This window comes from Semicossyphus pulcher, unplaced genomic scaffold (assembly GCF_022749685.1).
Source record: "Semicossyphus pulcher isolate SPU_LCO1_2020_fin unplaced genomic scaffold, fSemPul1.0.p SCAF_10, whole genome shotgun sequence".
Classification (NCBI taxonomy): Eukaryota; Metazoa; Chordata; class Actinopteri; order Labriformes; family Labridae; genus Semicossyphus; species Semicossyphus pulcher.
In genome coordinates, this window is record NW_027211604.1 from 778,500 (window position 1) to 791,718 (window position 13,219).

General features: G+C 44.0%; 2 protein-coding genes across 2 annotated transcripts; one reads left to right on the top strand and one right to left on the bottom strand.

Moving 5' to 3' along the window:
- Window positions 1-8: 8 nt before the first annotated feature.
- LOC138597747 (heat shock protein beta-11-like) lies at window positions 9-2,113 on the bottom strand. Its single transcript, XM_069669230.1, has one exon. It carries the CDS (start codon window positions 2,046-2,048, stop codon window positions 1,389-1,391), a length of 660 nt encoding a protein of 219 aa, XP_069525331.1. The 5' UTR covers window positions 2,049-2,113; the 3' UTR covers window positions 9-1,388.
- A 4,108-nt stretch (window positions 2,114-6,221) lies between these two features.
- On the top strand, window positions 6,222-9,055 carry LOC138601841 (early growth response protein 1-like). Its single transcript, XM_069673100.1, has 2 exons — window positions 6,222-6,755; window positions 7,400-9,055. Exons 1-2 carry the CDS (start codon window positions 6,560-6,562, stop codon window positions 8,563-8,565), a joined length of 1,362 nt encoding a protein of 453 aa, XP_069529201.1. The 5' UTR covers window positions 6,222-6,559; the 3' UTR covers window positions 8,566-9,055.
- The last annotated feature ends 4,164 nt before the right edge of the window (window positions 9,056-13,219 follow it).

Below are 13,219 nucleotides of genomic sequence, written 5' to 3' on the forward strand. Positions count from 1 at the left end.
AAAAGCAGTTTGTGAATAAATTAAGTTTATTGAGAATTATTTTACAAAGAAAGAGGAAAACTGGTGTCCTGTGTTTATTGTGGCCACTCCCATCCCCCACACTGAAATAACTGAATGAGTAATGATGCTGTTAAAGGTGTGTTTACAGTTACTTTAGCTGTTTTATTTAAAACAAGATGAACATGTAAAATAAATTGGCAATTCTACTAAAAGAACACATTTTGTAAGAGCTGCAAAATAATGAGAAATAAGTTATGTAAAAATGTACATACAGTTTTATAGGAACAAATAAAGTTTCATTTTTGAGTCCAGTTTACAAAAGTTTTTTTTAAAATAAACTAACAGTAAAAGAAGTAATTTTATGTAAGGATGTTAGAAAATGTGGATGAAGCTAAAATGAATCCTAAAAGTTGAGATTATATGAAGCAGGAGCTGCAAGTTCAAAGGTCAGAAAATTAGCATAAAATCACAATTGTGTGTGGTAATAAGTTTTCATATTACAATAAGTTTTATGAGAAAACAGTCTGGAAGAATAAAGTTGCTTCTAGGTTATAAAACGAGAATAAAGTGGTTGTTTTTTTGTTTTTTTAAATGTCATAATAACATGATATTTCAAGTTGTGATTATTTTAAAAAGAAAGAAGAATAATAACAAACAAGTTTGGATTGATGAGAAAAAGATAAATAGCATAAAAACCATAACTGCATGAGAATAATCATGATGTGAGAGAAAAGCTGCATGTCCGCATGATGTTACTCAGAACTCTATTCATCTCTCTTCAGGGACTTTTCATTCACATGAGAATAAAGCTGTAAAAGTCAAATCATAGGAACACGTTTAGGAGTAAAACGTTTGTGTAATTTCAGGAAACAAACAACAGTTAAAATTAATAAATGTTCATATTTATGATATTTTATATAAAAATTATTTCTTAATTATCTTGTTTCTTTATCTTATCACCCGTCATCACGTGATGGATGTAAAACAAGTTTGACAAACAAATAAATCATAAAGGGTTAGGGTAGAGAATAAGATCAGGAGACGGTTCACTCTGGTTTCATGTCAGTTTGCCCGATGATTGTGGCATGATAAAGTTATAAATAATTACGGAAGGTTTCTCATTATTTCAACCTATTGTGTCATATTTATGAGGAGAACATGCTACAATGCTAACAGTAAAAGTAAATGAAAGAAGCATGTTTATCTACAAACACAAAGAAATAAACCAAACCTGACGGTGACACTTCAAACATCACAGAGAGGTTTATTATAAAGAGTTAAAAATTAAAGTGCAATGAAGAAGCTTCGTGTTCCCTCCGTCCTTCAGATACACCACACTGAATCTACAAAGATGGGTGAATAGATGTGATGGTTCACTCTGTGTGGTTTCAGTTTTTGGCAGCAGGACAGCTTTCTGAGGAGGAGGAGCTGCTCCCCTCCGCCCCCCCTCCGGAGGAAGTGATGGCGGGGGCCGAGGTGACGTTGATGGGGACGACCCTCTCCTTCCCATCATGCACTGGTCTCTCTCGGGGCGCCTGGATCTGCAGTCGGCCCCCCACCAGTGAGCAGGTGACGGCCTCGGGGTCGACGCCGTCGGGCAGGTCGAACTCCTGCCTGAACTCCTGACACCTGTAGGAGTAGGAGCCCTTCTCGTCCTCCTTCTTCTTCTCCGTGCGGCCGCTCACCCTCAGTTTCCTGCCCACCTGTTTGACTGACAGCTCCTGCGGGGAGAACTCCTGAGTGTCAAGGCTGAGGGCAAAGCTGCTCCCGTCCCTTCCCATCTCCTGGAAGGCGATGGGCTTAAAAACCCCCAAAGAGGAGGAGGAGGAGGAGGAGGAGGAGTGGTCGATCTCCTCAAAGATCTTCTGGTGCAGCCGCTCCATGAACTCCATGTTCTGCCTCATCTCCTGCATGTGGCGGATCATCTCTTGCTCCAGCTGGAAGAAGAGCGGCCGAGTCTCGGGCCACAGGCTGCGGACCGGCCACTGCAGGTCCAGGAAGGGAGTCATGGCGACGGGAGACGGCTGGAAGACGCTGGGACACAACATCCTGATTGAGGAGGTGAAGCAGGAGGTGGAGGAGGAGGTTTCAGATCAGCAGCTTCAGTCTGGAGTCTGTTTGTCTGTCTGAGGAGCTGCTGCCTCTCAGCTGCTTATATACACACACACACTCCGCCGGAACCTTCCAGCAGCATTCCAGTGAGTGTGTGTGTGTGTGTGTGGTGTGTGTGTGTGTGTGTGTATGTACGCGCGTGCATGTGTGTGTGCTCACAGTCTAAATGCAGCCCGGTGGTATTCCTGCAGCCGGCTGCCACATGCCGACACATCTCAGCTTTGTTCTATTTCTGCTGCAGGACTCTGTCATGGTCTTTAATAAGCAGGTGAACACACACACACACACACACACACACACACACATATATATATTTCTCACTGAAGCAGCTCGTTATGAGGATCATGATGTCAGATTGTAATTATGACCTTTGACCTTTGTGTTCCAGCTGAAGGTCTGACGGAGCTGTAAGAACATGAGACACTTTCCTCTCCAGCAGTCGTGGTGAACACACGAACGTTTACCGGCTGTGTCTGATGACGAGTGAAAAGAGATCATGTGACTGTGGTTTAACTTCGCTCTCTATGAACACTTAAACGTCAAACATTAAACTAATATGTTCATGCTACGCGAGGCCACAGTGCACTGATGAGGAGTGCAAAGGATGCTGAATAATATGAAACATATATAATGATGTTACAGACGACACGAGGCAGAGCGTTTCAGTGTTTACAGTAACAACAGGGAGCACAGAGTCGTGTCAGATGAGGGATGATAGTTCCATGATTAAAGGTGTGTTCATACAATGAGGTGAGCAGTTTTATTCACAGGTGTGGATGTCGTTCGTTTGACGCTCTGTGACTGTCGTCATCAGAATGACGGACTGTGGGAACAGACTGTTCCTGTGTCTGGATGTTTTGGCGTACAGCGCTCTGTAACGCCTGCCGGAGGGGAGGAGTTCAAACAGTGTGTGTCCGGGGTGGGAGGGGTCTGCAGTGATGTTACCTGCCCGCTTCCTGACCCTGGACCGGTATAAGTCCTGGATGGAGGGCAGGTCTGCTCCAATACATATATATTTATTATATATTTATTTATTGTTTAAACATCATATTGATAAATGAAATTCAAAGTATGAAATCAGCTGGTTACGTAATTGTGAAGATTTAAACAAATATACAGCTAACAATCATTTTGCTCAGTTAGACAGTTGAGCTAGCTGTTAGCTTGTAAATGCCAAACTTAGGTTGCTCCAATGACGATGACGGTCTTTTTAATCTGATATCTGTGGCGGATGTGTTGCCAACAGGTCACATGATCTAAAAAAAATAACGACTGCAACCATTGACTTGTCCTTACTAAAGCAAGCAATACCAACAGGAAGTTAGAAGTCAAAACAGGAAATGGAACAAACTGAAAATGGGGGCTTTAGAGTTGTGAGTGTGAGGAGCTGCTGATTTAAACAACCTATTAAAATATCACACAGGTTTATGTTCTGACAAACACGCTTTACTCTTTACTTGAGCCATGAGCCTCAGCTGTTATTGCCATGGAGAAGTCATTAGTGAATTCAATCAAAAAAAAGATTCAGAATACAAAAAGGTGGAGACAGACCGCTCCTAAACACAGCTAGCATTCATATTTATATATAACTACTTTTTGTACATTATAGATGTTTTACTCGGTGCCCTCGTTGTGAGCTGTTGGTCTATTTCAATCTTTCTTTAAATAGTTCTGTGTGTAACGCTGACCGCAACTTCGCCCTGTGCGGGTCTCGAACCCCGATCTCACGCATGAGTAAGTGCACTACAGAGAATAAAAGCCTGACCATAGAGGACACAAACGACATGATTTTCTGTCTCGTATAGTCGTCAACAAGCCTCTCTGCTGCTATTTTCCTCTCTACTTCATTGAAACAACGTGACTGTAAAACTTTGACAGAATCAACTTTCTTTAGTAAAATCAGTTTTAGATTGATGACAAATGACGTCAGCAGCGAGTCACTGTGAACTGTCAGCCTCCAGGGTTAGCGTGTTAGCAGAGCTCAGTGAGACGTTTCTAGTTTTACATCTCGCTCCTCCCGCCTTTCACTTTTCTGCCAATTAGATCCGACCTTAATCCATTTCAGCCAATCAGACGTTAGCGGCTAGGCGAACAGGACAACAGGTGTGCTTACTTTTTCAAACGATGACTTCACTCATCGTGCTAACTGTAAACATTGACAGCGCTACAGCACAATACATACCGGGGGATTAGCTCGAGAGCGCTCCCTTAGCATGCGAGAGGCAGCGGCATCGATGCCCACATCCTTCAAATGAAGCCTTTTCTGATCCGCTGCTTTCCTACCGGAACAAAACGGCTAATGTCGATCATTTTGAGACATTCATTAACGGCGATGAAAATGTAGGAATCCCCACACAGGCTGTCTGTTTGGACAGAAATGTTCTGGTAATTTTAACTGCTCTGTGTTTGAAGGTGCTTATCGATCCTGTGTGAGTAACAATGTCTGATAGTTTAACAACAGTCTTTAATTTGGGACTCAAAATGCTCAGAAGGGTTTACAGCACTTAGAGTTTTAAATTTACGGTGTCCGCGAACGTATCAATTGTTGGGATTTGGTGTTCATATATGAAACACGTGTCCTCGTGCAATGATTCAAAATACCACTGTCGTTTCCAGCAGACACTCAAACGTTTAACGTAACAAATACAGACAGTCGTATCCTACATGGAGCCTGCTGACCTGTAGTAAAGTAGGTATTTCTCAGGTATCAGCCTACCTATCATCCTACTTATTTTAATACTTTACCTTCATTCTGCTGATAATTCCTACACACCTTCACTGCAGCAAGGTCTGAATGCTGGACTCTGACGTGAGTATTGTGCTTTTTTACTGCAGTGAAGGATTGGAATTCTTCTTCTGGGAAACATTAAGAAAAAAATCAGATTTACCGGAACTTCAAATGTAGTAGTTTCTTCACTCATCAAAGCAGAACACAGTTCAACTTCAGTTGCTTTTAATGTATCCCCCAGCAGGTGGCGCTGCTGGACATTCATATTACTGCACTAAGAGAGTTATTTGAGGGTGTCAGATTTTTAAAAGCGTGATATAAACACCAAAACATGTTCCAGAAGCTTCTGTGTTCTAAAAACTCTTCACAGGCTGAGAAAACCCCTCAACAAAGAGCTGATGAGCAGCTTTCACACACGAAGAAGAAACTTTATTAACGTTATAGTAATTATATATTAAGGAGCCTCCAGTCATTTCTCATTATTTTGGTTAAATATATCAGAAGGTTATAAACAAACATACAAATAGAAACTATGACCTACCTTACTCCCTCAATCATAGGTAATACACCTGGATTATAAACACTCTTTGATGTATTCCATCATCAGTATTATTACTAGTATATTGGTATTATTACTCTGTGATAAGTACGAATGTACTTTCACTAAGATGACGTATTTTAATGCAGCATATTCCTACTCTGTTACTTCAGAGGTAAAAGAAGCGACTACAAACACATCCACTACATTAATTGTTCATGTGCAGTAAGCTACATACAGACATGGACAGGTATGAGGTGCTTTTACTGTAGGCCTACCTGATATTTCAGAAAAAAGAAGAATACTTTCACTGAACTGCAAAGCTGCAGTTTGTTCAAATATCACTTTATTAAATCTACCACGTGCAGTTCAAAGGTCACAGGAGAACATTAAGTAGGCTACTTAAAGTACTTTTACTACTGATACACTGAGCGCTGTAAGTAAACCTGCAGCTGCAGGACGGGCCTGCACCCGCTCTCAGATCAGTCCGACAGGAAAACACCCAAATAAGGCCTGAGGAAGTGATGACGCGGCTGGAAGTTCTCCATGTGACGTAGAGGCCGTGACGTGTCACTGGGGTTTCCGGCCATGGCGGCTGGCTGAGCTGCCTGAGCGCCGTTAACGGCTCCGGTCCGGCCGCCGGGAGGACCCACCGACCCGGACTTAAGTCTGGACTCTACCGGACCCTTCATGCTCCAGAAATCGCGGCACACAGCGCGCGAGAAGCACCAGAGCGTCTGAGTCTGACCGGGCTGCATGCTCACCTCCCGGACCAAATATGGGCTTCCTCCCTGCCATATTTGGGAATCTACGTCACGCAGGAGTCTTTATAAAGCCGGGAATCCTCATTGAAGAAACCTGACAGAACTCAAGTTCAAGGTGTCACCGCGCGCGCTCATGAAAACACAGAGCGGAATCAGATCCTCATGTTTAACTCTGTGTGATGACTTCATCACAAACATCTTAAAGTAACCCTCCGCGGACCTGCGTACCCTCCAGCCTTGGCTTCCTCCGAGCACCACCGGCCCCAGCAGCAGCGTCAGCCCGGCCGGAGCGCCTCTCCGCCGGTTTCAGCAGCTGACACCTGCCCGGTCCCGGTGCAGGAACAGCCCGGTGCTCAGGAGCTGCAGGAGCGGCTGAGCTCTACACCGCCCCCCGCCTCCACCGCCTCCTCCGGACTGATGGCAGCGACCAAAGCGGAGGTGTTCCTGTCCGCCCTACAGATCTCGGATTCCCTGTCCGGCCTCCCGCAGCCTCTGTCCCCGCTGGAGGAGCTGCACATGCTGCTGCAGAACGCCGCGGCGGGAGGCTCGCTGCTGGCCGCCTCTGCTGCAGAGGGAGCCGGGCTGCTGAGCGGGGAGTCCGGGGAGTACGGAGGTGAGGAGCGTTGGTGATTGCGGGGGGGGGGGGGGGGGGGGGTCTGCAGGGTCTGCAGGAAGTTTAGAGGAGGAACAAAATAAATGTAATTATATGTAAAACGCCCTTTAAAGTTTCATCTGCAGAAAAAGTGAAATATGCAGGTTCATGAAACTTTAAATTCTAAAGTTTAATGTTGAAGAGAGAAAAGTGAAGTTTAAGGTGAAGAATTATTCATACAGATTAAAGCTGCTTTAAGGGTCTGTTGAGTTAAACAGGTGATAAAATTACTCTTTCATGGTTGCAGTGATTAAACCTGTGTGTGTGTGTGTGTGTGTGTGTGTGTGTGTGTGTGTGTGTGTGTGTGTGTGTGTGTGTGTGTGATGAGAGGACAAACAACACATCTGAAGAGTTCAGAATAAATGACATGAGAATGAAAAATGAAATTATTGTCAGTGAGTGACAGAATCAGTGCAGCAGTCAGCTGACTCCCTGAGGCCAATCAGATCACAGCAGACTTCCCACAGATGCCTCAGCTGTGACAGTGACAGGTCATGATTGAAGTGATTGATCAGGTGGATGAACAATCTGAGTTTTAAAACATCATGTGATGAGGTGTTTCCTGTCTCTCACCTGCTCTTCTTCTTCTCCTCTTCCTCTCTCAGACTCTCTGTCGGAGCTGCCGGACCTGCAGACCCTCCCCCCTCTCACCCCCCGCCTCACCCCTCTGGCCTACAGCGGACGCTTCTCCTTCGAGCCGTCAGTCTCCAGCAGCGGCGGGGGCAGCAGCCTGTGGGCGGAGCCTCTCCTCAGCCTGTTCACTGGGTTAGTCAGCATGGCAGCTACTCCCTCTCCAGCCTGCAGTCTCTCCTCCGCTTCATCTTCAGTGACATCATCAGCACTGTCCCAGCAGAGCTTCGGCTGCGGTGTGGGTGATGTCGCCTCTGTCTTCTCAACGCCGACATACACCACCGCTGCCGGCTCTGACCTCCTCCCCACCCCCACTGACTTCCAGCCACAGGGCCCCCCTCCCGCCTACCCCTCCTCCTGCTCCAGGCTCCGCCCCCCGCCGCCCCCCCTCGCGGTGCCAATGCTACCGGACTACCTGCTGCCTCAAGCCGGCGAGCTCGACCAGAAACCCGTCCTGACACAGACCCAGCCTCCCCTCACGCCGCTCTCCACCATCAGGGCCTTCTCTTCTCAGATTCAGCCTCAAAGCTCCGCCCACCAGGACCACATCACCAAGTCCAGCCGGAGCAGGAAGTCCCCTGCAGGCCGTCAGTGTAAGACGCCGCCACACGAGCGTCCGTATGCCTGCCCGGCCGACGGCTGTGACCGCCGCTTCTCCCGCTCTGACGAGCTGACGCGTCACGTGCGTGTGCACACGGGTCAGAAGCCGTTCCAGTGTCGTATCTGCATGAGGAGCTTCAGCCGCAGCGACCACCTGACCACGCACATCCGCACGCACACCGGGGAGAAGCCATTCGCCTGCGAACAGTGCGGACGCAAATTCGCCCGCAGCGACGAGCGCAAGAGACACGCCAAGATCCACCAGAGACAACGAGACCGCAAGACCGGCTCCCCCCCTGCCCCCCTCCCCTACTCCTCCCCCACAACCTCCTCCCCCTGCTCCTCCTACTCCTCCCCGGCTCACAGCTCCTCCTCCCCTGCTGCTCCGTTCCTCCCCTCCTCCTCCTCCTCCCCCTGCTTCACCTCCTCCTCTTCTTTGGTCTACTCCTCTTCACTGTCCCCCCACCTCTACTCCTCCTCCTGCTCCTCTCCCCTGGGGAGTCCTCAGTCAGAGACCCCCCATACCTCCAACATCTGCTGACAGACAGGTCCACCTGTAGCAGTGTGACCTTTGACCTCTGAATGAAACTCTCTGAGTCAGAACACAAACTGTAGCTTTTATTTCTGTTTGTCCTGAAGTGACGAGGTCAAAGGTCAATGGAATTAGGAGCAGCACTTCCTGTTCCAGCAAAAAGCTGGAAACTGTTGGGTTCATTTTGAGCCTCTTCAGCCTCCGTAGTCGATGCTCCTCTGACAGCAGGGACTAAAAACTCTCAGGACCAAACCTCATAGAGAAAAGTGCTGGATTAAGCAGACCCTGTTTCATGTGTGGTTGAGTGTAAATAAGAGCACTTTCGTAAGTGGAATGTGTGTACAGAGTGTGTACATGTAGTATAATGTACATAGATGATTGTGTACATGGTATTGTACCTACTGCGTAGGTTCTGGGACGTTTACATGCAGGTCAGTGTTTGTTTTGTACTCGACGTATTTCCTCTTTAAAGAGCTGAAAGAATAAAAAGTCGACTTCCTGTTGGAGCTTTTCTTTCAGTCACACAGCAGTTCATGTGCTGAGTGTGGAGCTCTGCTGCTTCACATGGGTTTCATCATTGTATGTTAACAGATGTTCACACTTAACCTCATTCTACACAAAACATTTTTTATGGTAGCACACAAAAACATGGGCCCTATTTTTATTTATTTATTGACATATTTGAGCTCTAATCGCTCTCTGCAAACACACCAGACTCCATTGATAAAAGCAGTTTTTTTGGCCTGCTTACCTCTGCCTTAGTTAGTTAGTTAGTTTGTGCACTTGTGTTTTAACTCCAAAGTTCAGATTCAACACAATAATTGTGTAGCAAAGAGTAATACAAACCAACTAACTGATGAAGGCAGCAGTGGAGCAGCAGCTCCTGTTCTGTGAGGTTAAATCACTGTTTTTATCAATGGAGTCTGGTGTGTTTGAACAGAGTGATGTAACGTCTGTTTGTGGTTCAAAACAAAACATTATTCTCTTTAACAAATACATCCAACAGCTTCTATTCATAAAAAAAGGTTATAGCAACAACCAATGACATCACAGCATCCAGACTGACACAGATAAACAAGAGTGTTCCAACCAGTTTAAAACAGAAGAAGAAGAATCTGAGATAAAAACAATTAAGTTGTAATAAAGATAAAAGTTAGGTTAAAATAAGAGTTTAAAGGTGCACACACACACACACACACACACACACACACACACACACACACACACACACACACACACACAGGATTTACTGCTGACATCAATGCTAGAGAGGGACTGTGTGTGTGTGTGTGTGAGAGAGAGAGAGAGAGAGAGAGAAACAGCCAATGGGATCAGATCAGACTGGCGGCTCCCTGCAGGAAAAAAACAACTCAGCTTCAGCCCATTTATGGAGTTTCCTGTCTCTGCAGCGGATGTCCTGACGCCCAAATAAGGAACTTCCTGCTCCTGCTGCCGGCCCCTCGACTGGCGGGACGCCCGGACGGTGTGTGTGTGTGTGTGTGTGATGTAACAGCTAGTAGGACAGGGACGGCAGGTTACACTAGAGTATGAATTCGTGTGTATTCGTGTGTGTTTGTTTGTGTGTGTTTGACCAGAGTAAAAGTTTCAGTTTCAGTTTGACTTTAATCTTCATGAATCAGAGCTAAAACACAAACTGATTCAGGTCAGTTTGAAGGAAGAAGAACAGTTTTTATCTGAATGCCGACTGCGGCCATATTGTTCTTCTCCTACATAGGCCTAGTGCATTATATTTAAACGAATCAAAAATATCAACACAATGTTTGCTTTTGCTCTTTTTTTACAAGATGGAAATAAAGGCTTTTTCCTCGTCACAACACTGATATAAAAGTGTAGATTTTTTAAATTCTACCCATGAAAGGTGTTTGTATTCGTTCAGACTTTGGGTAAACCGTGACCTGATGCAGAGAGACTGCGTGTGACATCTAGGGGGAACAAAGGTTAAGGTTTCCCTCTAGTGTTGAAACTCTGTCAATGTTTAATAAACTTTGATTTTAAAGCAGACATCAGACCTTTACATCAGGTTTAAATGATTTAATATGAAACCATTTCTCCAGCTGAAATGGTTTTATCTATTTTAATATTAAGTCAGCTGGTAAGTTTTATTTGGTTTTTATTTTTCTCTCATCTTTAAATGAAGAACAGATATTTGAAAAGTTACTGAACTTTAAACATGTGAAAAGTACTTCTCGTGATTTTCATATAAAGATAATTTGGTGTTTAAACAGCTCACGGTTTAACAAGCTTAGTGCGATAAAACGTAAAATATAAAGTTGCTTTTAAAGTGGAAACACTCAAGCTGAGTACATGTACATGTACCGGAGCACTTGTTAACATCTCCTCTGGTTAAAGAAACCTTAGTAAATCTAAAGACCAATAGGAGCCGCAGGTGACCCTCTTACCTGCACAGAACAACACATGCGCGGTGTCACGTGATAGGACTGCCTCATCAACAATAAACCCCAATTCTTCCTTTGGAAGCTAAAAAAGTTTAGTTCTGACCAATAAATCACATTTTCACTGTCATCACAGTGTGTACATTTACTCTCAGCACATTGCAAAAGGCTGCATGGAACACAAAAGACTGCTGTACAGTCACACTCAGCATGCTGACATTTGACCTATCAGATGGAGCCCCAGCTAGCCGTCAGCTACCTTCAAGCAACAGGTGACTTTGTGTTAGGAAGCAAAATGGCTTAAAGCGGAGCGAAGAACAAGGAACAGGTGGTTGACAAAAACCTTGCTGTGAAGAGAACAGCATTTCTGGTGTTTGGAATGATTCTGATTCGTCTGATTAGAAACATTAAACAAGAACAAGTTAAAAACACTTTTAACAGACACCAGATGTTATCATAGCATCAAGTTATTCAACACATGAGGACTACATATATAACAGTGAACATGTGTTTCTGATTTGTCAGAATGAACTGATATGTATGTGTGATACACAGTAAGTATAAGAGGACTATGAGAACATGCTATACGTTGTCTCAACACAGTGGGCTCTCTTTAACTTTTCCCGTTCATTCTCTATGGTAGTTCTTATCACTACGGATGTAATATATTTTTGGCCACAAGCTGGATTTTGGGGGCGCTGTTTCACCCGTTTGGTAACGGTAAGGAGACCCCGTATTTTCACGTTTGATTGACATAAAGGGCAGCATTGACAGCAGTGGTAAACATAATAGGGTTAGGGTTAGCGAAATATCTCGACTCTGTCAAGAATTCGATTTAATCAAAAGTAAGTCTGCCACTTTTTTTCCCCAATAAGTTAATTAAAAATCCTGTTTAATGACAGTTTGAATTAAGTTTATTGACAGGTTCGTACTGTGTGTTGTGTTAGCTAAGGTAGCAAGCTAGGACATTAAAGATAGGTAACGTTGTTTTTACAGTATGTCAGCCTTAACAGCACTATAAGCTATGTTTTTATCAAGCACATCTGAAAGAGCTGTCAATCAGGTTTTTTTTTAAATTTCTCTCCTGTTGATAGTGAACCGAAATCCTCCTTTCTTTGACTCTTTCACTGTTTTGTCTCTAAAATTCATGTCATGATTGAAGCTTTGTGCCTTTTTCAGTCAATAAATACTGCAGTATATTCCTATTTTATAGCCTGCATGTATGATGGAGTTAAATTGCTAAAATAAATAATAATAAATAATAAATAATAAAATACAGAACAATAGGTGTCACACTAAGACACACGTGTGGAAGTTTCCGATTTTCTCCACTCTAAGATACTTTGAACAATTTTGGTAGCTTTGCTCTTAAACGGTAAATATTACTCTCGCCGTCGGGGAGTCGAACCCCGATCTTCCGCGTGAGGGGTGGTTAATCATGTGATCACACGTCAGCACATCTGTCCAATCAGTGGCTTTGTAGCTTTTGATTGCCAAGTCAACATGTCTTTTCTGTCTAAATGACGAAATCGGTGAGTTATCGGTCTGTGTAAGACTATAAATAACAGTGATTATTTAATAACAAACATACAACAATCCTTTTTAATAATACATGTAGATTCTTAATGTGTTTCAAAAGAAGGAAACTTCCTAAATCCTAATCCTAAATGTATTTACATCATAGACTGTATAAAAAAGATTTATATGTTTAGCCAACAAGGTTCGTCTGGACGTTATTATCTTATCAAACGTATGTTTTTCTCTATAACATTCAGTGGTTAATTTGATTCCAACGATTAAATAAAAGCCAAATAACAAGCAAGAATTTGGCATGCTATGGATATGATCATTCCTAAAAGATACTTCTTAATTAAACCAGACATGTCTTTCCTCTACAGCCACAAGTTCAGGAAGTGTTTGTGTTTCCTAAGCCAGAGGAAGCCGGAGATACTGAATTTTCTTCATCAAATTGTCGTTAAATATTGTTTTAAAGTTCACAGCTCTTACCTGGAGTTCTGATAACGTATGAGGATATAATTGTCCCATTTGCCACTATTAGCCGTAACTTTTCAATTTCAATTTCATCAACATGGTTTACAATTTCGAAGTTTCCCACTAGGATTGATGTGTCGTGTGTAACATCGGCGCCCTCTACTGGGCCACTGCAGACGCACTGCAGGATCGCACTCTATGGCTCCTGTTTTACATTGAACAAAAAAACATCCATGCATTGTGTTGTTTTGGTCATA